This window comes from Ostrea edulis, chromosome 7 (assembly GCF_947568905.1).
Source record: "Ostrea edulis chromosome 7, xbOstEdul1.1, whole genome shotgun sequence".
In the NCBI taxonomy this organism is placed as follows: domain Eukaryota; kingdom Metazoa; phylum Mollusca; class Bivalvia; order Ostreida; family Ostreidae; genus Ostrea; species Ostrea edulis.
In genome coordinates this window covers 18747442-18773903 of record NC_079170.1, presented here as the reverse complement: position 1 = coordinate 18773903, position 26462 = coordinate 18747442, and the positions used below count along the sequence as shown (strand labels likewise).

The following is a 26462-nucleotide window of genomic DNA, read 5'->3' as shown; positions in this document are numbered from 1 at the left end:
GATTCTGATCTAAAAAGTGATGCTGATGCAATTACAAATAGTCTCGTTTTCTATCAAGAATTTTAATCGAGCAGTCGCGTCGCCTACTTAAAAGATTTCGGGGTTAGGTGTTAAGAGTTTTGAAAATTTGAATTCGCATACTTAAAAGCAAATTTCACGAATAATATTGTTAAATGAAATGTGTTAATTGTATGTACTCGCATTCCAAAATTGTTAGATTTAGAATGACCACGTTTATAATATATACAATTATGAGCCATTAAACCAGTGGCGGATCCAGGATTTCCGAAAGGTGGGGGTGGGGACAAATGAAATATTGCTAAAATACTCTGCCATTTTGTGTGATAAATCTGGAGTTTTACTCATATCTATTTATAAATGTGACAAAAAAGGGGGCTGCCCCCTCTAAATCCACCACTGTAAACGCTTAACATGCTTACAAAAATCAGCGATTTATCAAGTATAAGTACATCTTGTGCTGGCCCAGACAACAACAAAGGCACGGTCATACTTATGTCAAATCTTAAAATGCTTAAAGAACTTTTTGAAATTTCGACATTCGTAAATGGCTATTGAAATGCGTGACTGACTTCTTTTGGAAGTGTTGAGAGCGGAAATGACGTAGAATGGTGCACTGTTCTCTTGCTCACGTGAAGAGGACGCTGAAGTATGATACTACAAATAAGTAGGTCTTAATTTGAACTTAAATGATTCGAAATTCGACGGAACCTTCTTACATTTCTGTAGTACAAATTACGAAATACACTGTGGTATTTCACCTTGAGAAACAAAAGCTTAATAAATATATATATATGTATCATATTGCAGTTCACCTAAAAAGCAGAAGATAAGACTTGCAAATACCGAACGAGAAACACTTTGCACCTTGGGCGTGCTACTGAGCTGACAAAAACAATATCATTGGCTGATCGATCTTGTGGAGTTAGCCAAATTGAACACGATTTCTCTTGTCAGTGTCCGGCATTCCTGTGATGGGAGAAGGTGATATATACATAAAAAAATACATACACTGGAAGTTTATAGGGTCAAATTACGAGGGCAAATTAATCCAAACAATAGATAATGAAGACGAGGGAAAAACAAAGGATTGATCAAGAGAAAACACCTACAGACACGAGATTGTGGAACTAATACGATTACAGATCGAACACACCCAGAATCAAGGACGGGGCACGTTTGTCCGCAGAAACTGCACCAAAGCCAAGTAGTAGGATGTTATTATATCATTCCAGAGACATATATAACAAATATATATGATGTTAAACATCTCTGATTATTCTGAGCGTGCCTATAGATTCTGATCATGTTAGTAGAAATATTTAAAAGGCCAGTCATTATGAAAGTGAACCGTATGCCTTCGAATTCTGAAATAGTTAAGCGTACAATGGATTTAGTTTAGCTTTCTAGGAGCGAGACCTATATGTACTCACATGTAGCTACCATACACCGGGGACAGCGTCCTCTTCCTGTACACTAGAGTCAATTACAATTTCTTTTCTTTTCTTTTTAATCTAAAGAATTTTCCTAACTCTGCTTAATGGCCAGTACTTGGCAGCGTACATAATATACCAGTAAATTGTTGATCGTGGTAGGTGTATTAATCACTCAATATCTCAGAAATGATTATGGTATTTGATGCTGGATTAGATTCTAGCGATGAAAATATCTGATGTATTCAAAGCGTGTAGTGCAAAAACCAATACGCTATAAAAGAAAAAAGTAGGGGTGGTCTAATAACGCTCCTTGCCCCCCACGTACGCTGCATTTATTTGCCATATTTCGGGGGGGGGGGGGGGGGGGTAAAAACAATCCACCAATCAACCGGCGCTTCTGTCTATACCCTGTTCACAAAATATTTTTGTTCATGCAATTGTAATTTAGAAATTCTAAGGATTTTCATAAAACACATACGGACAACTTATTTGATATTTAAAAGAGGAGTTAGAAAATGTTGCATTAAACGGCTTTACTTAAAAAACACTTCGTGGCCAATTCTGTAATCCACCTGACAGCCCGCAATATCCGAACACCAGATATTCTCTTAGTGTCAATCGATTTTAATCTTGAACTGAACCGCCATTATAACAAAACGGGAGGCCCCGTGGGCCTTAACGATCACCTGAGCATGCTCATTTAATGGCCTTTAGACATTTTTGTGTTACCCGTGTTTTTTTTACACTTCTGCATTTTTAGTACTTTTTACTAGATGATATGTATAACGGTATAGCTACTGGACACAATTCCATGTATATACTCTAAGGTGAGCAAGGTTTTTTTCACATTACAGCGAGTGTGATTTCTAAAACGGCAAATAAATTTAAATAGGTTTTCAAAGACGGCTCATTGCTCATTATAAGTTATCGTGCCGTTTGCCTACTTAATGTCCAGGAGTAACAATTTTCTAAAATATATTGCATTTTCAACATATGATCAACTATTTCCTATCCTGAGAACCGCACCCAGGGGTCACAAATCTCACATTGCTCATTATAATCAGTTTCTCTGCTTGATGGTTTTCTATAGCATTTTCAATATGCATGACCAACCTAGCTCCACCCTGGTACCTGGCCCTTGGGTCATGAATTTCACAACTTCGGTAGAGGACTCTAAGACCATTATAATCATGCACATATTTTGCCTCCTTTATGTCCAGAAGTAAAGAGGATTTTCTAGGAACAACTTAGCCCCACACCAGGACCTGCTCCTTGAACCTATAGGGGCCATAAATTTCACAAATTTGGCAGGAGGCTCATTGCTTTTCATAATGACGCGAGTAGTTTGTCGGCTTAATGTCCAGAAGTAAACAAGATGAAAATTGCATTAATTTTGGTGGTTGTGGCAACACCCGTCCCTCCAGCCCCATGGAGACAAAGACCACGAAATTCCCAATTTTTGTTCCCCCTTTACCCAGAGATGTTATCTACCAAAACTGGTTCAGCCATTCAAGAATAAAGCTGAATATATTCAAATCAACCGACAATTAGTGACCTAAAATGAAGGACCAAGTACTCGCTCTTAATTTAAGACAACAATGCTATCTTTATACACACATATCAGAAAGCATCATATATTTGGAACTCCAATCAAAACGAAAAATTCCATAAACAGTTCCAACACTTGTTCAACTTGTACACTGATTATTTAAGTAGGTCAACTAATGCACATAGGTAATATCCCCTCGCATTGAGGAGGCCAGTCATGGTGCCTCTCTGTTCCTGTGAAACAATTTAATGTCCTGTTGGCAAAAGGAAGCTCCTTTCTGAAGGTGTCACAAACTTTCAGCATGCAGGAAAAAAGGGGAAAACAATGGTACATGTACATACTGTTTTATTTATTTTCATCCTTTTGTCCATACAATGGGACATACACAAATATATGTGTAACATACATATCCACATAACAAGTACTGAATCGTTTTCTGACATCTCAACGACTCGCAAAATTTCAGATCAATTCTTACATGAAAATTCGAAGACATCATAACATGTTTAATCATTGGCTTTGATTTCAAGGCAATACCGAAACAAACACCCAATACTGTGTAGTCAGTATCTCTGAACACCAAACTGAAACAAATCTAATCAAATCATAATCATCTGATTTTTTTTTTCCAGACAAAACTGTAATATTTAGAAAACAGAGAAAGTAATGCCATCAACTTCCTGTTAATGAACTAAATCTAAATTTACACAGACAATAATTTTTAATAATATATTTTTGTGTATCAATATTATAGTTATACACTACCTCAAAACACCAGTTAAAGCATGCAAAAAATACACAAAAAGGGGAGGGATGCAAAGAGAGAGAGAGAGAGATACAGAATCTAATTTTAAATGTTGCAAATTTAAATATTTTTCTATATTTCCATGTTGTCTAGAGGACTCAAAATTCTACAACTGATTTGAAATCATTAAGGTGCACTCACATAGAGAATAATACAGTGTTTAAAGATCCATGGGAGTGGATCAAGGGGCTAGCAACTTTTAATTTGTATGTCGGACTGAAAAAACATTAACACAATCAATAAGTATGATACACTATGTTGTTAAACCTGAATATGAAGTCTGTCCTTGTAATCAACTGCACCTGATATATAAAAACGAACCTTGCATGGAATGATTATCAAAAATTAAGCTACATCACTAATTGCATTGATTACCTAGTTAATAGCATTGGTCTTCCTATGAGTTCTCTCCCCTACATTTGGGGGAGCGTTTATAATCACGGCCATGCATTATATTTTAAATGTGTATGTTTATGCATTCCTATGACTAAATAAGGTGTTTGTTGGTTTAAAAAAAAAAAACAGTTCAGGCGTCGGGACTGATTACACAATATATCGACAAAAACTTAATAATATCAATTTGCAATTCATGTGATAAAAAGTAGATCAAATGCTGAGTATTGAATTATACAATGCACCTCTGGAAGGGTCTACAGTACAATAGGAAAATCACAACTTACTACAAAACATGGACATCTAACACAATAATAACATCCTTAAGCAACTCTCCAGGTATCATGCATGTAAAACATTGGACTAGGAAGTGTCTGACGTGTACAGGGATTAAATGTTCGTGGTTATAAACGTCTTTATGATTAAACATTTTTATGATTATATCAATCTAGCATGACAAGCTACAATACTTCTACTGCAAAAGACTTTTCTTACTTCATAACTGTTTCTGTCTTTTAATCATGATTATAATATAACTATCCATTATATCACCCAGCAGTTAGGAGAGAGAGAGAGAGGAAATCGATTATTGTACAAAAATTGTATCTGATGTGCATTTGCAGATTACCCAGAGCAGTAACCTCAAGTGAAAGGTTCAAAGGTTTCTTGCATAGACTCATTCTTACATCAAAATGCACTAATATTGTCCACAGTTAAATCAAAAACAAAAAACAAAACACACTAACATGAAATCTTCACATTTTGTAGAAACATATATCTATATAACTTTTCGAATAAAAGCACTTACTCAAAATTATGAAAATACGTTTAAAGACAAAAAAGCCCACTCATCTCCCAGTTGTTTTGTAACATTTGTAGCATGATTCACAAAGTTTTAAAAGATGATACAAAGCATGGTAATTATTTCGTAAACATTGACATTTTTCAACATGTTCACACACTATTCTCACATCATCTTCTTGATCAATCACAACCATCCATACAACCACACACCCACCAATCAGCAAAGCCCTACCATCACTACATTCTCATTATGGTGGCACATAAGGTGCAGGATTTCTATGTGCTGGCTGCATGTGTGGACGTGGCTGTTTATTAGACCCTGATGAAGGGACGGGGGGCGGGGGCTGATACAGGGGGGAAGTAATGTCTGTATCCATTTCATACTCCTCCCCTTGGTGGTTTTCTTGTGAAGATTTGGAATTTTCACTTGAACCTCGGGTGTACTGGGGTGGGGGCATTGGCGGCTTCTCTTCATCCATAATCAGTGGCTTGGATGCATCATTTGGCTTTTCTTCATACTCATCAGGGAAGATGACAGGTGCTCCTTTGTTGACAAAATTATTCTTTTCTTCCAGAGACATCTTTCCTTTCCTCTTCTTGCGATATAGGACACAGGCAATGACAAGGAAAATGAAAAGTAAAACGACAATGACAACTGCTGGTACAACCGTCGTCAACCAGATCTCGTTCTCTTCGCTTTCTTTATAGCCCTTCCTCCCCGGATCGGTTGGTTCTGCAGTTGGTTTCTCTGTTACTGGATCCACTGGTTTAAGTGTCGCTGGCTGTGGACCTTTATCGGCAGTAGGGAAGTCTGGACTTCCAATACAGGATCCCATGGGAATAGCTTGTACACCAAGAAGTGGATAAGGGAGTTCCTCATTAACTTTATCATCTAGCGTTCCATCCTCCTTGAAAAACTTGCCCATCATTTCAGACACCTTCTTGGCTGGGCAGGAATCGGTGGGCAGTTGATTGTTTGTCCAGGAGTATACAACAGAACCAGGCTTTATATCTAACACTGTAATGGCCTCCGGATCATCTGAACCAAACATGAACCGAGCCAGGCTCCTGGTTAGTTCTTTCACTTTACTGTTGGTGAATTTATTATAGTCTGCATCAAATGCCATGCTGATCTTGTGTGAGGGCTCTCCACTCAATCTATTATCCGCTTTGACAGTTGTTTTCACGACATATGTTGCTAACAGACCATAACTGTTCTGTGCTTTTAGTGAATATTTTTGCTTCCCTATGTGTTTGTTCATTGGGAAACCTACAATTTTGTAATTGCCGGTTTTCCTTCCTTTCAACTCAATCCAATGGTTTTTTGGGAGAACATCAGTATCATTGCCAAATATATTGATGGACAGATCCCTGGTTTGTCCATCATTACAGTCATAAAACAGGTTTTCAGGTAGCTGATACTGTCTCTCTTGGCCTACCTGGAAAACCATTACTCCCATCTCTCCTGTTACGATAGGTGGACGAGACTTGCCGTCATTCGGACAGTTTGGGTCTTCTGGCTCTGGCTGAGGCGTGAGTTTGGTTGGAGCATCAGTGACAGAGATCGTCTTTGATGGCATGATCTCTGACTTGTCAACAGGAGGACTGGGTGTTGGAGAAGGTGTAATAGGAGCCGAAGTGACAACTGCAGGTTTGGGAGTTGAAGTTGTTGTGGTTTTGGTCATCACATCTGTCGGTTTGACTTCAATAGTAGGACTTGCGGATGGCATTATCATCGTTTTTGTAGGCTCCACTTTTGAATATGAAGTCTCCATGACGGGGACAGTCCTAGTTAACTGTTCAGAGGTCACTGATGGCTTCAGGTCAGTAACAATGGTATCTGGTATTCTTGTAGGTGGACTAGGGGTGTCGGTAACTGTTGCGGTAGCCATGATGGCCCTCCGCCGACGTTTCGGCTTCTCTTGAATGGCTGTGTTGATGACATGCCAGCCGATGATGTTGTGCTTCACGCTACGCTTCATTCTACCATTAGCAGCCGAGACCTCAACTTTCTGCAGGACATTCATGTGGTCTTTTTGCACACTTCCACATCCAACAAGCCAGGACATAATCATACCAGGAGTTGACAGATCTTTAGAATCTCCCTGACCAGCAACGAGAGCTGACTTATCGAAAACTTCCTTATCTCCAAGAGGTAGCATCTTCATCATGTCTGGGGCCAGGTTAAGGTGTTCTGTCAACATGTTCAGCAGATTCACCCTGTCCAAGGGGGACATGGTCATCATGTCTGCGTCCACTACAATGGTGGCTGCAGTTTCTGGCTGTTCCCGTTTACACCTTACAGTCTGTGGCCTCCCATCAGATGACTTGGAAGAGCCTGTGACATGAGTGGGCGGGGTTTCTGTGACGACTTTGATGGAGAACACATCTTTGGCTTGAGAATTCTGAGGTCCTGTGGTCACCACCTCCACATAGTTATCTCCAATGTCTGAGGGGGTCGGGATTCCTTTCAATTGTCGAGATTTCTCATCAAACAACAACCAGCTGGGTAGAGATGACTTTCCAGCCTCCGTAACCTACCAAATAACAAAGTTAAATCATAATTGCAATTTCTTGTAATCTACGGGGCAGGTGTATAAAAACAATTATATTCAAGTGCATGACAACAGGATCTAATACTGTGATTTAGATATTTTTTTACAAGGCAATCATGTACATCACTTGAATTCATAGATAGGGGTAAATATATAACTGTAATGATGCAAAACGATATAAAATACCATCTCGTAAATCTAGTTCAAAACAAACAACCCCCTGACAGAGAAAAAATTGTGAGGAATTTTTTTTTTTTTTATCTATGGATTTTCAAACACAGTGAATTTTTTATAATATGCACCCTCAGCATTCTGCTGAGAAACTTAGGGCGAAAAAATTTCTACATGCTGTGTTGAATTTGTTGAATCATATTACATTTTTATGCAATGTATCATTAATCTTCATGATAAAAGGAAGAACACCATGAGACAGACATTTAATGCTCTCTAACTCTACACTGTTAATTTCAAATAGTGTTATCAGGGAATGTATCAAAACCAGACTCGACACCAACATAACTTTTGGTAACAATTCTATTACAAAGGATCTTTAATTAAGGAAAAGATGATAAAATCTTGGCACTTTGTGCAACATTGCTCCACAGAAGTCCGTGAACTTGTTAGCAAAAATTTTCAAATTCATCTGATTTTTTTTTTTACAGCTTAAACATACAGGAGTCTCTGAGGTTTATGACTTTAGAAAAAGATTACATTTTTCCACTTAATTGGAGATTCCTTGACCTAGAAAATACAAAAGAACTGTGCAACAAATACCTGCCCACCCACAAAGACATCTGGCAAATTCGACAAATAATTTTGCACCCTTTTCCCTGAATTGGTTGAATTCCCAAATTTATACAATCTTTGTTTTAACAAGGTCTGAGACAACAGGTGTAGAGAATTGAAGTAAAAAGACAGAGTAAATAGAAGAAAGATTGAAAAGACAGCAGTCCGTTCCCGAGTGAGATAAGTTTGAACAGTTTGTTGTATTGTGAAGGACAGTTCTGACATCACAGGCACCAGGAATGATCACATCAATGTTATGTTTTTTCTTGCATTCTGAACACATGCAGCCTCACCGACATTCCAAAACAGTTATAACGGAACAGCTCGTTTAGAATCCATTGGTCAATCGGGGATATGTGATAGCACCTTGGGACATATTGATAGGTATAATTCTGAGAAAGCCAGCCTTGATGGGTTTGGAAAAGCATGGGATAATTACTAACTTTCATGAAACATTATAGTTAACATTACTAAACACACACTACTTTATCGAGACAATACTTGTTTTTGTTGTGAAATTAGGCGTAAAATGGGGTGCCTGCACACATGCACAAGGTTTCCATGTCAATGCAGTTTACAGGATAAAAGTACAGAGATATATGCTGATTAAGTTCAAAAACTGAAACCATGATTAGGACCATGTGAGTGTCTGACAAAATGTTTTATGTGTCATAATTAACAGTAGGGTGGGAACTAAATCACTTAACGTATAAAGCATTCCTCTGTCTCTTCTCATTTTTCCTCCCAGATGAATACATGCTTAATGTCCAATATCTGTTCTAAAGGACAATCAGAGGGAAGGCTTTCTTGAGTAGAAGAGAGATTGTCAGATGACGACAATGGGGGATAGAGAACCACCATTTTGTGTCTAGAATACAGGGCTCCAGACAAGATAAGCATCAGTCTGCCAAGTTTCTGACAAATTCGTGCAGAAAAAATCTACATCCTTCAGATGTTGATATGATGACTAAGGACAGCTGGATGACAGGTCAAGGTCACTCGGCGCAGCCATGTTGATTAAGGACGGTGCATCCACAGCACAGCCCTGCTTCATTTTTGGTTCATATTTTCGGTGGGAAAATTTCAAATATATTAGCATCTGTTTTTTATCTGTCACCAGACACAAAGTTCCATTTGTCAAAAATTACATCATCATGATAAATATTTGATAACATAAACTTGTAATGTATTGTAATCTGTGTAGTGTGGAGAGGACTAAATACAGGGAAATCTGTGGCATTCCATTTATCTGATTCTGATCTAAATACGAGGCCTCCAGAAAAGATTAAAAGAGTAAAGAAATTAGAGAATGGTGCAAAAATGAGATGCACCATACAATATGGATTTTACATTATAAATCATAAATTTATAAGATTTTTTTTTATCAGCTGCAGACAGATGAAACATGTTCCTATCACTATTTTGACAAGCAATGATAAAAGGTGAAAACATGAGGGAAATATATTGGTGTAAGAAAAACAGAGCACAAGACCCTCGATTACCCAAATTAAACGGCTCGTGGCTTGCTAATACTGCTCCATTTGTTTAACCTGATCCGTTCACAAGGAAGGCATTACATCGACAGTGTGAATCACTCTCAGTTCATGCTGCAATCTTTAACAGTGCTTGAAATTCAATGCACCTAGGGTTGCAATCTTGGTGATCAGTTTGAAGCTTTGTTTATAAGTTTATTCGACTCAGTTCTATTTCTTATTTAAACCTAAAACACATTAAGCCCTGCATTACCTTCCATTAACATTCTAATCTTTTGTGCGATTCATGAAAAGTTTGAAAAATGCACCGAATTTCCTGTAAATCACAGGTTAGCACTTCCCCTTCACGAGAGTACAAGAATTACTCAGGACAAGTCTTTACAAAGTCGAATCTCCCCGGTAAAAGATTGATTATAGTCATTGTAGTTTTGAATGACTATAGGGTGTCATAGGGTGTCATTTGGGTATGATAGCATCATCATACATACACATATATATAAATCACTACTGCTAGAGTATAAATTCTGGTCTAAATTTCTTGTGTGTCATCGCTTAAACTTTTCTCACCTTAATTGTGTGAAGAGTTCCTCTGAAAGCATCGCTGGGAATGACAAAGTTGAACATTTTTCCTACATTGGTTGAGGTGTCTGCTATCCCCCACTGAAGGGCCACAGGGTCCTGAAATTCTACAGTTCCTTTATTCAGGTCCTGTTGTCGCAGAGTTTCACCAATGTCAAGCTTCATATTCTGAGCTGAACACACACTCATAAATGTTGTCACAAGTAACAGAAGTGCCATCGTGTAGCCCTTCATTGTGTAGCTCTTCACTGAGATCACTCTGAATTTAGACATTGAATTTCTTCGACAACTAGCACAATCTGTGTCGGGAGATATAGACTCCGATGCACCCAAACAATCAACTCCTATGATATTTTCCATCACATCAGGAATTGAGAGACTGCATGTAAAAATTTACACATACAACAGTAGTCCTATGGAATGTGCAAATCACTGCAAGAGTTCCGATCGTCTGCAAAAAAAATCTACCCACGCCTCAACAGTGAATATATGAAGAATGCACTATAAAACCGAGCACAGCTATCAGATGATGGTGGGCCCCTGCCCTGGAGTGCGCTAGCCCCTGTGTCCTGGCGTCTACCCTACAGTGTTGTATGAGTAGAGGGTCCTAGTTTCTCCAGTATGTCATCCAGTGCCTCTTACAATATACCTGCAAACAAGATAAAACGATTAAGTGAAAAGCAATTCAAAGAGAGCTGATTATGTTGTAACACACACAAAAAGATTACAGAAAAAGGCCCCAGCTGTGTAAGTCAGGGAAAATTCCTGTTAAAAATGGGGGGCATCTAATCAGCTTTATGGGAGAATCTGTCAACTAGAGCAATGAGTGTTGTCTTTCAATAATTTATTTTCTTTTTTCTTTTTATAACATAGTAATCATGTTAATATCACAATTAGCTCATTAACAGATCCTTGTTCTTAAAAAATAATTTTTCTTAAAAATCTGCCCGATCACACCTTTTGAAATAAATTTATGACAACTACTACCTATTTAATACAGACATTTAAGAAAGTATCAAATATGTCAACCACTAAAGTGGTAAGTACATGTATATACTGTGTGTGATGAAAACAAAAGATATTTCTCGTATTACTCATGGAGTCACAGAGTCTAAAAGGAAAACTGGTCTGTCATTTGGGGAAAAAATTAATCTACCAAAATCCTCTGACAAAAGTATTGCATGGTTTTAATGTCATAAATCCATCACATATTGAGGCATAAACCACAAGGAAAAATTAACTGTTCCCGATAACCCCACAAAAAATGGTAACGTCAGCATGGGAATCCATCATCCATGCAAGATACAAAAGTTTGTGACTCTGTGAATTATATTCTACCAAAGGGTGAGCACAAGTGACTGCACTGCTTACACATAAAATCCCGGATGGATCGTTTTCCTCTCCTTGTGGCAGAGACATTTTGAGTGTGTTCCAAGTCTCTAACAGCCAACGGGAACACTCAATTCAGACAATGACTGCCTATTACATGTGATGCATACTGCATGCACTGGAGATATTCTGATGTGCATCGATACACCAATCACAGGCATAAGAGAAATCACCGGCTGCATGTGGAGTATATAGGAGGACAATACACTAGGTTAATTCTGCTCACATTTTTTTTACCATCTGTTAGCAGATCAACCAACCCAATGGAAAAGACAAGAGAAAATATACAGGAAAAAAATATCACCCCAATCCCATCCAACTGCTGGTGATGACAAAATATTGACTAATCAACAACTAACTCCAAGAATAATTCCACATACTGGGTAATTATACACACCTAGTAATCATAAAAAAATATATTACTTTTTATCGGATGAGTTTACTAGACGGCATCTTTCAAGAAAAATGCCATCTGTATCATTCAGTATTGTGTTAAACAATGTGGTGCGCCTCTAACTGCAGGGACCAGAATTCTGTGATTTTTCAGCAGAATTAACATTCTGCACCCCTATTTATTATAAGCAGAGTGGAATTACTATCCTCCTGAGTTATACCACCCCTGATAATGATGACAGACTTTATCAGGAGCTGCAGCACACCAAATTTAATCCCTCCGATAACAATGTTGTATTGTCAGATCTGCAGAAGAATTAAAGAGATTCACTGCATTCCTGCTAGTCATGGCTGATGTATTTGAATATCCTCTCCACTACACTATCAGCGAAAAAGTTGAATGAATTTAACTGCATTACCTGCCACCTATTTGGAAGTCCTGCTCTCTCTGATAGTTACACTACCCCTGACAAGCTCACCCCCTGGGGTGGGGTCAACAGGTTGATGTCTGGACAGAAATATATATCAAAATATACAAGCTGATTTCACTTTTCAAAGACCCCATGCAGAGATGAATAATATTTCATTAACAGATAGGCAACGTGATTATCACACTCCAGAAAACGTATTGATGACCATGAATAAAACGAGAAGTACAGCACCAGGTACACAAAGCATAGCATCGACCCGCGTCCTGAGAACTAACAAGTCAGCTATAAAGCCTATTCTAGCAGGTTTTTGTGTCAGTATATTACCTGTATATTAAATCTAATGAATCAGTATTCAGTCAAAGGTTATGTAAAAGCAAGAGAAGATTCTAAAGGTGTCAGGTTCAATGGAATGTTCAAAAGGTCTTATATTTCATCAGTTTGAAAATTCATGCTGTTTTTTCTTAAACTCCCTACTAAAAATTCTGAAGACACTAAAATACAAATACATAGAGATAGGTTTTTAAAGAAATGTTTCACAGTTTACAAATCAAAAGATGGAGGATTCTATTCTAGAATTTGATTTGGGAAATGAAACATATATTACCTTCTTTTATTCACTTGTGCGTGTATCTGTGCGGTCAATTCTTGACTGGGGGAAGCTATACTAAGAATTTATAATTCTACCAAACTGGGGAATGGTCAGACACATTAGAATGCCTGTCTTTATATATACTGTTACAGTTAGTCCTCTCACCTGACACTGATTGAATGTAATTAAGGTAGTCTCTACACCTGAGGACCAGGTGACAAACTTGACAGCAGCATTAGACCAGTATCCTTCAGGGGTATGATGATGTTAATTACACTGTAATTAGTACAATTAGTAGCTGTTGATTTGTTGATAATTGCTTGTGTGGAGGCTAAGTAAACAACATCACATTGAGAGTGTATAGGTTGTTAGTAATTACCATGAGTACCCTGGAGGGTAGTCCATTTCACAGTGTCAGCTAGGGTCATTATGAAGGTAAATATGCTACTGTTCAGCATGGAAATATACAGTTAAGTACACAGCATCAACAAGAACAGATGGACAATATCAGATATATTCCACATTTCAAATTTTGCAAACAAACAATTGTGTATGGCTCATCATCAAGCAATGATGATTTCACCTCCCCGTGTTGAAGTGTTTACAGGCAAACTGAGAAGACTTATGGTTTTTGTATTGTAAGTGATGGGAACCCTCACATAAAACATTGTGCCTTGAGAGTATCTAACCAATATACTCTAGCAATATATCTCTTTATTTTGGCAGAAGTGTTCAATAAGTGGCATTCTGAGCGTTCCATTATAACACCCCGTTCCAATTTGGCCTCAAATCAACCTGGTATTGGGAATGACCCTAAAACACCTGCCATATCCTACAACCCTCTATTGGAGCTCATACCTTGGTAACTTTGTCAGGCCAAGATGGCAATGATTGTCAAAAATCCAAAGAAGCACATTTCCTGCTGTGAAAATTGAGGTTTAACTTGTCCTTAAATCTGTGATATCTGATCAAAGCTCTCAGAACATGCTGGGCTTGAAGAAGTGGGCCAGTGAATGGGCTGGCCAATAACACACATAATGAAACACATTGTATCTTAAACTGTCCTGTGTATTTTGATGATTTTTTCCCTCCTCCCTCTGTGAATCATGCAAGATGCTGAGTTAATACTGTCTACCAATCATTCTCATAACTATAACTTTGAAGACCATGTCATGAAATGGACTGAACGATATTTCCAGTACACTTGAACCTTTAAGATCTTGATTTTTGAAAATAATAAATTTATACATATTGATGTTTTCGGAAGACTTCCTATCATTTCTACATATTAATCTGGCTCTTGCTGGGTTTGGGTGATTCATCATCTCCTAATGGACACCTGCAGAGTGTTGTCCAGCTGTCAGAATGACCGCTTAATTACACAATATTGATATATATCTGAGACATCCATCATCACGTGACAATGTCAACCAGAGTTACCTCCCATTAAATCATAACATGTAATAAATCACAGTATACCCCCCCCCCCCCATGTTAATTCATACAGGAGCTTCTACATTCAACCTACAAGTTCCCTCCCCACTCCCCGAATTTTAGTATGCAAAAACGGCTGCTATATATCCCCGGGGAATGGACTTGTGGGAAACTTGGGACGTTAACCTGCACAAATCAATATTTGGAGGCTACCTATATCAATACTCCATACACTAATTGTACTTTTGGCCCATCGAATATACATTGTATATATATTAAAGGCAAATTTTCATCTGATTGCAAAAGGTGGGGAAATGTTGGATAACGTACGTTGAATGAATTTTTGATAGAATCACTACAACCTCTGCAGTACGTGCAATAAGGTCATAAAATAAAACGACCGGAATTACTTTTTTACATACGATGGTAAAAATGGAATTTGACATTTCAGTTCTATATTTGGACATTGCCTTCTGTTTTATAAAAATTACGAATTGCCAATGTGTTAATTCCTTTATCAATATTGCAGCATGATAATACTGCATTCTCGGCTGATCTACCTAAATAACATAAAATCTGTTCCATTCTTCAACCATCTCCTCCTTATTCAATACAGCATGCCATTCTTCAGGAATAAATAAATAAAACTTCACCCCTCACATTACTGATCTTGACTTCTTTAAATCAATAGTGCAGGGAATTAAAGTCACTTTACATCCACATGAAAGATTTATGTATAATATATGTTGCTATTGTCCTCTCAAAATGAGAACAGATTTTTTTTTCATACTGACAATGAGAGAAGAAAAAACCTACAGGACTCCATTACTGGTCTACAGCTTTGTTGCTGACATTTATGGAGGAGAGAGATTTGGTTAACTGTCCACTGTGAGGTGTGACATTACATGTCTAGACCACAGTCCTATACAGGCCCATTTCACAGTGGTCCTCTACCTGTTGGATACCAGCCAATTAAACAGGTGCAAATATCTTTAATGACCTTTCACTTGCCATCTGAGAAACCTATATATCTCTTTATTTTTCTCTCACTAAAATGACCATCAACTATTATAATTTAAGAATATATATATACAATTTAAGTGTATAAGCTTTAGATGTACACTACAAATGGAAAATGTACATCATAATAAAGATATGACCTTTTCATAGTGTAATATTGGTTGCTTTCACTGTCAGTAAAGCCGATGTAAATACTTTTAAATTCATTTGAAAGGAATCTTGGACGTTTCAAAGATTTTTGTTTTGCTTTCTGTTAAACATGCAAATACGGATTACAGTACAGAGCAATTGACACAATATGTCTGGAACTAAGTGCACCAAGGAAAAAGATCGGATTTCACTGGTCCCTTCCGGAGTCCATAAAACCCAAAAATCAATATTTCTGTATGTGTGTAGAGATAAAATATATCCTTAGGGACTCTGGAACTACATGTATAAACCCCGCAAAATCACCATATTTTGTCATTAGTCTTTGCAGTGATTCCAATTGAGTCCATGGCTGGAACGACTGACAGCAATCAAATATATAGTAAATAGGCTTTAAATGCCTTCACAATAAACGTAATGGAATTTTCAGAACAATTATTTTGAATGTCAACTTTGCACTTTTGGAAATTTCATGATAAATGATATATCTTTCTCTCAGTATGATGAATGTAAAAAGTTTAACACTTGTTGTAAATTTTTTTTTTTTTTTTTTTTTTTACATTTTAACACACTAAAAATATTTCGTTTCCACAAAAACTGCAGAATAATTTAGACATTTTTCCCTGACAAAACAAATGTTAATAGTTCCATCAGTGTGTGAGAATTTACAAAACAGTGAATCATTTCGCCTATCACCCCAACAGGCAGTGAAATGTTTAATCATGTCAATTAATATACCGGCACCAAGTCTTAAAAAAAGATTTAAGATATAACATTTGTAAATCAAATTTGGAATGCATCAAGTATGCAGACATTTTTTTAAAAAAAAAATTACTTTAAAAAAAAAACAATCATACAATGAGAGTACACCAGAAATTCAGATCAGTATATAAAATAAAATTATCTATATACATAGTCATATGCAGTTGATTAATTGTAGGAACCATACTAAGCTGTCTGAACCTGGACAGAATTACAAATTATTAACATCATAATTTCATAGAGAGAGAGAGAGAGAGAGAGAGAGAGAGAGAGAGAGAGAGAGATTATCCAGCCAACAGATTAACTCATGGTACTAATAAATTTAAATGATAACAACTTTGCTGCATCTTTATCGACCTTCAACCCTGAAACATGCTCACAAATAAATACTTACAGATTGTTTTAACACTTGATTTTTCCTTTCCTTTAATAAAAGGCCTTCAAAGAAAAACAGCCCTTGAAAAGAATTCATGAGTTTCATAATATGAAGTAAAAATTTTTTCCTCTTTATCAAAACGGAACTACATAAAAAAATTCAGATTGATTCGAAACTCGGCACTAAAATCATGCCTTCATTGCAGAAAATGACCAAATATTAATTATACTTACCCTAAATACACATCCCAAGAAAAACAAAGTATATACAGTCACAATGCTAAAAACTAACTTTACGTGTACAATTTATATACATGCAGTCACAATGCTAGAAATTAACTTTACGTAAAGTTCATTCATGAAAAAAATGCCTGGGAAAATAGTTGCATTATGACTTTGACCTTTATAGGAAAACTCTAGCCCGATCAATGGGTCAGAGAAGGCCCAAATCTTGACCAGACTATAATCAAGTTTCTGATGGGGGTCTTCGTCAACTGAAATAGGATTTTACACTTGGCAAAGTCTCAGATCACAAAAGTCAATCTAAGTCAATTTTAGGGTACTTTGTGTACCCGAGTTTCATTAACTAAACACCCCCTGTGAAAGAGGAAGACAAACACCGTCAGTCTTAAATAAATATTGTCAAATGATGCAATGTTTGATAAGGCACAAGGTACCCTAAGGTTATATTTGTCATCAAAGGATGTTAAAAAAAAAAACCTCTTAAAAAACCCTGGTTGGCTGAGCCAGCTTTTAATTAGACCATGCATTTCTCACCACAAAATCTTGTAGGTGGGATGATTTTTTCTTTTATTCTTTTTATGCTGTAACTGACATTGTAACATCACTGACATACAAGTTGTTAATTTGTGATGTGTAATTTTCTTACCACATCAAACCTGTTTATCTGGGGTTGTGCATTATAGACGATTATGCCTATCAGTTGTTGCCGATAGCAAGAATTTCTTATCAAACGCTGAAGGTTCATACCTTAATTCACACTTAAAACAAGTTGTGTCATGGCATATTTCACAGCTGATTATTGTACAGTGGTATACTTAAACTGTTACTACCTCCCTTTCATAGTACATGCATGTAGTGTGAAGTTGTTAATTATCAATCATTTAATAGTTGTTAATTATAAATCATTAGTTCATGTGTCCAGGGAGTTTAATTTTTGATGCATAATTTTCAAATTTTTAAAATGATTCCTGAAGAGAAGCTGACAATCAACTACGTACAGCACATGCAGTGCCATGAATGAGTCAACTTTTACTTATTTTCCGATATCAAGTCAACCTTTTTTCTAAATCATTTTCATAAACTTATCAAGATTAAATTTATAGTAACTTTTACCCCATATTAACAGTACAGATATCTGCAGTGCATCAGTTGCAGTGTCTTTTTCCCCCATTAAACATATGCTATACACCATGTACACTGTAAGAACACCACACTCGCGGTTTTTGTTCCACTTTTACAAAGGATTATAAATAAAGATTGAAATGGAATGCTAGAAGTTGATGTTTCATTAAATATCATATTTCTACAATTGTTGGTAAAAGTTTTAAAAATCATGAATAGAATTTATGTCCAGGTGTTTTGTAATAAATGTTTTAGATTTTATAAAAGTTAAGAGCAAACATGAGTTCAGAATGATTGTCACTAGAGTAATGATGAACAATATAAAATAAATAGTTCACTTCACAAAATAAATTCCTTACAAATGCTTATTCCAGGGATGTGACTGAATTCCTCAGAAATCAGAGAAAAACTGGTCAAAAAGGGAGGAAAACACCTCACCCTACCTGGAAAATATAATTTTCTGTCACTTTAGATCAAATTCAAAGTGTTTCATTTTTTCAAAAATTGAGCAAATCAGAGGATTTCCTCTGAAAAGAGAAAAAATCACACACCTGTTATTCTTTCTCAAACTATTAATAAATAAGTGTATAATGTACAGCAAAACAGAACATTATCGTATTAAACCACCATAGATAGTGAAATAAAAAAAAAAAACAAGTGCAAAAACTTACAAATAGCATCACTCACACTTTAATGAAGTCGATGTGAAAGCATGTTAAAAATTTATCTCAAATTAGCAACTCTACAGAAAGACAAAAAAAAGAATGAAAGAAAAAGAGGACACATTGCAACAGCATGGTGGCTGTATCTTGGCCAATATGTGAGATGGTTTTAGGTCTACTCATCTACATAAAAACACTGATTCTTCTGAAGGTTTCACAGACTTCTAAATGTATCTGAGGTTTAAGATCTTTAAGCATCATGTAAACACATTTTGGGGAGAGGTATCACCACTTAAAACCCTGTAATGTCTTCTTGAGTCACACTTGCCAATTACGTAATCTCTGCTCATTATTTTGTCTTTAAACATTTGTTGCAATTTATTGCAAAACAACAGGGTGTATACTTTTTTTTCTGTGATGAAGATAAGACATTCTGCTAGCACCTGAAAGCTACAAGTGGTTTTCCGATGTTCAAGCACTAGCTGTCTTTTTATGGATACTGTCAATTCAACCCTATTTCTGGATTAATGGCGAGACATTTTTTTCTGATATTCATCCTCCTCCTTGATTTATTTTCCACAATTAGAGGTATCCTTGCAACATTTCTGGAAATGGAGCTAAAAAGTTGGTTATTACTTACTGATCAAGAAACAATACTCCAAAATAACAGCGCTCCATGGGAGATCAACATTTTATCAGATATAGTCACTTGCAATCAGTACAAAGTTCTGCCCTGGCTGACCAGGTCAAGACTTCAAGCAGTCTAGAAACAATAAACTAACTGGCCATTGCTCTGTAAATCATCACATATTGTTACTTCACACTTGGGCCACCATCACCTGGGGGCTTCAGGGCCTCTAGATCAGCAGATAACAAGGATTACAGCATTAGCCTTGAATGGACTGAATCTCCCAGCAGACAAAACTTGTCATCTCAACCTTAATAAAACAAGGAAGAATTCTCCTAATTAAAATGGTGTTGATTTATTACAAGTGGTTTCCACGGCAGACCAACCCTAACAACAATCAATGACCCAGCTCAAATGTTCCTCCATCTTTTTTTGTTGCCTGAAATTCCCAGTAGGGAGCAGACTAATGATGTCTTGACAGGACCAACATCAAAAGGCCTAGTACAGTATAATGACAATGTTAATGAAGTGATGGACCCTACTTAAACACACATTACTATTTGTCTTGGAAGAAAAAGATGAAGGAAGGCTCTTAGCTCTAATTGCACTATCTGGTCAATGGTGTAGGAAATTGCCCCTGGCTGTAGAACAACAGACATTGGTAGTATCCATCATCAGATGTCTCAACAGTGAAGACGTCTACTGTTCTGTCTCTTCTCCCGTTTCTATAATAAATACCCTGTTTCATCTCCAGCAGAAGTGTGGATTCTCCATAAAACACTTCCCTGAACTCAGAAGCCAGCACAGAAAGTGAAATAACAGACAGTATTCTTTTTTTTTTCCCTCGTGAAAATGCATTTTGCATGTGATCATGCTAATTTAGATGCAAAAACAATGAACTGAATGAAGGAGTATAGAGCTGAACACTGAACATTGCTGTGTGTATATATATAGTTATACCTATCTGTCATCCACACAGGACCTCTGCTTCAGACAATGATCTTACATTTGAAAAAAAAATCAATATATGCACCCAGGGGTGCTTAAGCCGAGTTGCATGGGATACATTGTAAAGTCAGGAATGATGTGGCATATTTATAATTGTGAAGAACTAATTTCAGTTTTAAACTTTTCAAGTTACTGTCCAAAAACCATATTTGTCTGAAGTTTTCAATCTATTTTTGGTCACTGTGACCTTGACCTTTGACCTTTTTTCTCCAAAATCAATAGGGGCCTTGCTTTGCTGGTATCCAACAATATAACCAAGTTTCATTTGATTCAAATTAAAAAAATTTAAGTTATTCTCTGGAAACTAATTTTTTGGGGAATTTTAAATATATTTTCGGTCACTGTGACCTTGACCTTTGACCTTTTTTCTCCAAAATCAAATGGGGTCTTCCTTACCTGGTACATAACAATATCTTTAAGTATCATTTGATTCGGATTTAAACTTTCTGAGTTATCATCCGGAAACCAAATTTTTCTGAAATTTTCATTCTATATTCGGTCACTGTGACCTTGACCTTTGACCTTTTTTCTCCAAGATCAATAGGGGTCTTCCTTACCTAGTACTCAACAATATATCAAAGTTTCATTGGATTCAGATTTAAACTTTCTGAGTTATCATCCGGAAACCAAATTTTTCTGAAATTTTCATTCTATTTTCAGTCACTGTGACCTTGACCTTTGACAATTTTTCTCCAAAATCAATAGGGCTCTTCCTTACCTGGTACTCAACAATATATCAAAGTTTCATTTGATTAGATTGTAAACTTTTCGAGTTATCATCCGGAAACGAATTGTTGACGCCCAACTGCCCCCATCACCAAACCAATAGCCGTGTTCAACTTCGTTGCAACTCGGCTAAAAATCATTTTTTGAAAATACATGAGGGTATGAACTGCAATGCAATATGCTAGCATACTTCATGAAACATTAGCACTGTTCATGAAGAGTATGTTGGAGTGAAGCATTGCTGTTCATACTCATGTATTTTCAAAAATGAATTTTTTAATATTTACATAAATTTTACTTTTAATTTCTGTCAGAATATATTCCCAGCCATTGAAATCATAGTACCTTGTACTACACAGTTATCAAGGTTCAGACATACACAACATTTTTCACATTTACGAGGAAATGGCCATCATTTCTGAATCAATTGGTAAAGATATCGGAGGTAAAAATATTGAAAATGTAAATACATGTATATAGTAATGAATTCGGATAATATATGTGTGCGTATATACTTTACATACAATATTGCTGTGATTATATGTAGCTTAATTTCTGATCATAAATTGTGATGGCGGGAATTTTAACCTTCTCCACTCCACTATCCAAATCTTTATAGAGAGCTCACTGCTGCTCTTAAAGACTTATTGCACCATCATACAAAACATTACATGGCAGTCTAATTATTATTAGGTTAACTAATCAATTTAAAAAGCATCCTTTCCAAAGTACAATGCATTTCTATAATGCTCAAGGGATGCTCATCAAATGATCCTGTTTCAGTGTTAATTCTGCTTGGCAAGCTTTAATAGGCAATTCCATTATCACCTAAATCATACTTTTATGAGGAACCTTAATATACTGTCAGAATAGCTGTCCAGTATCCCCCCTCCCCTGACCTTCACTCCCGTCCAAATGAGACAACACATGTAAATTGCTGGCAGGTCAAACATTCAAGTCGATACTATAATACCGATACTTAGAACAACCTGCAAAAAGTTCACTGCCTCCAAATGAAGACAAATGGAATAGCCCTCATATATCTGTAATTTCAGTCAAGTTGTGAAATGTCAACAGGGCATAGATATTTTTCATCCACCCAAATAAATAATTGACAATGCGGGTTGGACAGAGTCAGATTACCTGCCATGCACGGCCCATTTCATCATGTTTGTTACAGCTCACTGTTTATCAAGAAAAATAACCTTTCACTTTCCCTCGCACTATATTGATACAAAGAAAATTACCAAAAAATGTTGTATAAAATACTTGCATTGTGGCTTTGGCAAACATACATTTCTCAGCTTCAATGGATAGCGTAAAGCAGTGGTACATATACATGTATGTACAGTTGATTTAGGGTATGTTTTATCATCCTCAAATTGACATACATTTATTATATTGAAACTGATCCTTGAAGCACTACATTTTACACTAGTCTATAAGGGAAGCCCCAATTCATAAATCAAATTTTATACAAAAGAAATAGTTTATCTGAAATTCAAGGCTGCATAGCCTTTCATTATTTAAATTTCAGGGTTACATTTGAGCCCCCGGACTAATTTCTTTTTAAATTTCAGAAAGAAAAAGAAACTGAGAATTTTTATGACTTTTTGTTTGGACACAGAATCTGATCATTTTGAATCAAAAACATCTATTTTCAATTAATAGTTGTACAATGAATGTATGTATTTCAACTAAAGAACCAATGGATGCATTAGCATAGTCATGTATGATTGATATATAAAATGGTTCGGCTAAAATTTTTTCTAAAACTCAAAATTAATACTTCATTTCTTGGAAAATACATATTTTTTTTCAAACTAATTTGAATTCGTAATAACTTGATATTCAAATACCTATCTTTCAGGGATCCAATGTGTGGAACCTGACTAGATATTATTAATACATTGAATTTACCTTCACATCTAACAGCAAGAATACGGCATGGGGTCAACTCACTAAATACTGTGGACTGACACAGTGACAAATCATTGTGTTCTACACTCCTTGTCCCAGCGGATCCCGAGTTTAAGCCACTATAGTTTAAAAAAACTGACAAAAATAACATTCTTATGCAGATTATACACTCCAGAGAGACAAGCTTTTCCTAACTGTGGACCAGATGGATTCCTGCTGTCATCACAGCCCTACAGGGCATATTTACCAAACCATAATACACAAAAACACATATTACTATTATTTTTTCTTTTCTTTCGTTCAACCACAAAGGAAGCTTGAATTTCTCTAGCTTGCCAAAATCTGGTGCAAAATGATTAAACCAACTCCTACGAACACGTCCCCTTGCAGACTGGTATAAAACTGCACCCTTTAATATTATATGAACGAACATAATGTTTATATTCAATAAAAGCCGATTAAAATCTTGCACGCCAGTCATTCTCCTAACAAACAGAATAGACACATTCTACACCTTGGAGAATTAAGCATTCACAATGGCATTACGACCATAAATAAATCTGACAATACACTTTCAACGACACCATTTGATTTTTAAATTTTCATACGAGATCCTGAGATTTTTATCGGTGTTGAAAAATGTGTATGAATGGGACAAAGATTGGGCATAAACTTACGATATGGTGCTCTAAATACATCGCATAGCTTCTATTAATCTGAAAAGCTGAAGGGCAAACAGGGGCTCCAGAAGACAAAGTTATCTATATTCGGGAGTTGTAACCTTTTACGTCAATAAAGCAGGGCTGTCTACTAGCATTTCATTGACAACTATCTTCTAATAACGTTCAGCATGAGTGTATAACAAGAGTTGTCAGAGTTCGTCTCAGAAGTTCGACACTTCTTAATGTGTATAAGCATCAGAATATGACACAGAGGTTCGACACTGTGTAAGCAGTCTTGCTCCTTTACCAAATTTGAAATTCTCTAAAATATGGAAGTCTTAAGTCTCGGAGGAAACCAATTTCCAACACAAGCATCAAGAATAGTAACATATCATATTCCACTGCGAAACCTTGTAAAGTTATAAACACAAGTCGACAACACGACATGCACACATTCATTAACTTGCACACACAAACATTCTCCCCCCTAACTACATCCCCCTTAAAGTGTGTCGGGAGGATCCATTGGTTGCAGAAAAAGCACAAACACAAACTGAGACTGAATTACACCGTTTTCCAATAAGGCAATAACCCTAACAGATGTTGGCAAGTCCTTGTAAAATCTCCAACAGACAAGCAGTGGAAGAACTCAGTATTGATTGAGACTACGAAGTTCTGATCAAATTCTGTCAAAATTTGCTGAAAAATCTCCAAGACCAATACTAAGAGATCCTGAGTGCTGGTCTCCATGGTAATTGAAAGGAAATGCTATTACGTGTGTACAGCATTACAGGTAGAAATAAAAGGTCAGATATATATCTCAAACAGTGCTGGATAACAGTTAATGTAGGTCATATCAACTGTGGGTAGTCAAGTCAAATTGACACTTTAATCATATTTCACAAAATTCAATAAAGTACATTAACCCCTGAAACAGATTCTGTACTACTTTTGACTAAATACCCAAGACTTCCATTTCAAAGTTGACTGAGTTTAAAATATATTGCCCTACCTGAAATGTCCACATTTTATACTCAGAACCACTCAAATATGTGCCAACCTTCTAAACTCCACGAGAAAGGTCTACTGAAATTGTAATCCAAGACCGGTGATTTTTATTAGTGTTTACTTATGTAGATAAAACATAAGTGTATAATGATCTCTTCAAATGTTCAAGATGAGCTGACAATATACATTGAAGTGTTTTTTGTTGAGAGTTCTGAATGTTGTACCACTTCAAGCACTCGGTGCACATACAAGCAAGAGATAGACCTTTATTCGGGGTCAAAAGCATGCATCTCAGAAGAAAAGTGTAAACAATTTTCCAAAAGGTATGTTTTGTGAAACATGATACTCCATATCTTAGCCAGTTCCTCTTGCAGCAAATCTTAAATTTGGACCTTGATATACAACCCTGATTACTTTAAAGTATATATATGTGTGTGTGTGTGTTTGTGTGTATAAAGCTTTCATCTTGAAATTTACCAGTCATAAAGTCACACAGCATTGATCTCAACTTCCATCCACACAGATAATAGCTTTGATCTTGCCATCCATCCATCACATGTAATAGCTTTGACCTTGACATCCATCCACACATATAATAGCTTTGACCTTGACATCCATCCACACATTTAATAGCTTTGACCTTGACATCCATCCACACATATAATAGCTTTGACCTTGACATCCATCCACACATATAATAGCTTTGACCTTGACATCCATCCACACATTTAATAGCTTTGACCTTGCCATCCATCCACACATATAATAGCTTTGACCTTGACATCCATCCATCACATATGATAGCTTTGACCTTGACATCCATCCATAACATATAATAGCTTTGACCTTGATATCCATCCATCACATATAATAGATTTGACCTTGACATCCATCCATCACATAAAATAAATTTGACCTTTCTGTATCAGTTTACCAAGTAGGGAGCCTCTTTCGTTGTATACAATAGTTCAAAAGTTACAATCTGAATATCTAAGCTTTCGAGTTTCTGACATACAGACACACCAACCAAATATAAAATGCCACCGCTCCTTAATCTCAGGGAAGGAACAAAAAATGTTCACTCAAACTGCCACTTAAAATAATTCTACCCATATTTTCGTTATACTATTGAAAATATTCTATAGATTCCTTATTTTACACGAGTACTTAATATTATAAAATGATTCGTAGATGTCAAATCGCGAGAACTTGAAACTCGTGAGTGGACTGTTGAACAGTATTTCAGCAATAAAAATACCAAATGTGATTAATTTTCTTTTGAGTGGTACATGCTTCATGCTAAATTACACAACAGTAAATATATTTACGAATCTGATATACATATATATTTTCATATAAAGAGGGCCTTGATAAACATCAATTCTTTTTCGTGGGAGGTAAAAACATTCTTCCACAAGCTGTTCTCTTTTATACAGTTTTCTGCATCATTAAAACATTTGTGTGATCTTTACAACTATAATTCTAATCTTTCAATATCGTTACTTAAACTGATTTCAAAGTATGC

At 36.3% G+C, this 26462-nt stretch overlaps 1 protein-coding gene across 10 annotated transcripts in view; it reads right to left on the bottom strand.

Moving 5' to 3' along the window:
* Positions 1–3331: 3331 nt before the first annotated feature.
* Positions 3332–26462, bottom strand: part of LOC125653823 (dystroglycan 1-like) — a 47899-nt gene continuing 24768 nt past the window's right edge. For 5 of the 10 annotated variants that reach the window (XM_048883468.2, XM_048883467.2, XM_056143584.1 and 2 more), the window contains 2 exons: positions 10407–11067; positions 3332–7542 (listed from right to left, as the gene is read on the bottom strand). In XM_048883468.2, coding sequence (XP_048739425.2) covers positions 5254–7542; positions 10407–10778 — 2661 coding nt within the window. In that variant the 5' untranslated portion in view covers positions 10779–11067 and the 3' untranslated portion in view covers positions 3332–5253. Of the gene's footprint in view, positions 7543–10406; positions 11068–11574; positions 11725–11789; positions 13020–19625; positions 19809–23267; positions 23552–24941; positions 25080–26462 lie in introns of those variants that run through there. The other 5 variants (XM_048883473.2, XM_048883466.2, XM_048883470.2 and 2 more) reach the window with 5 other exon arrangements.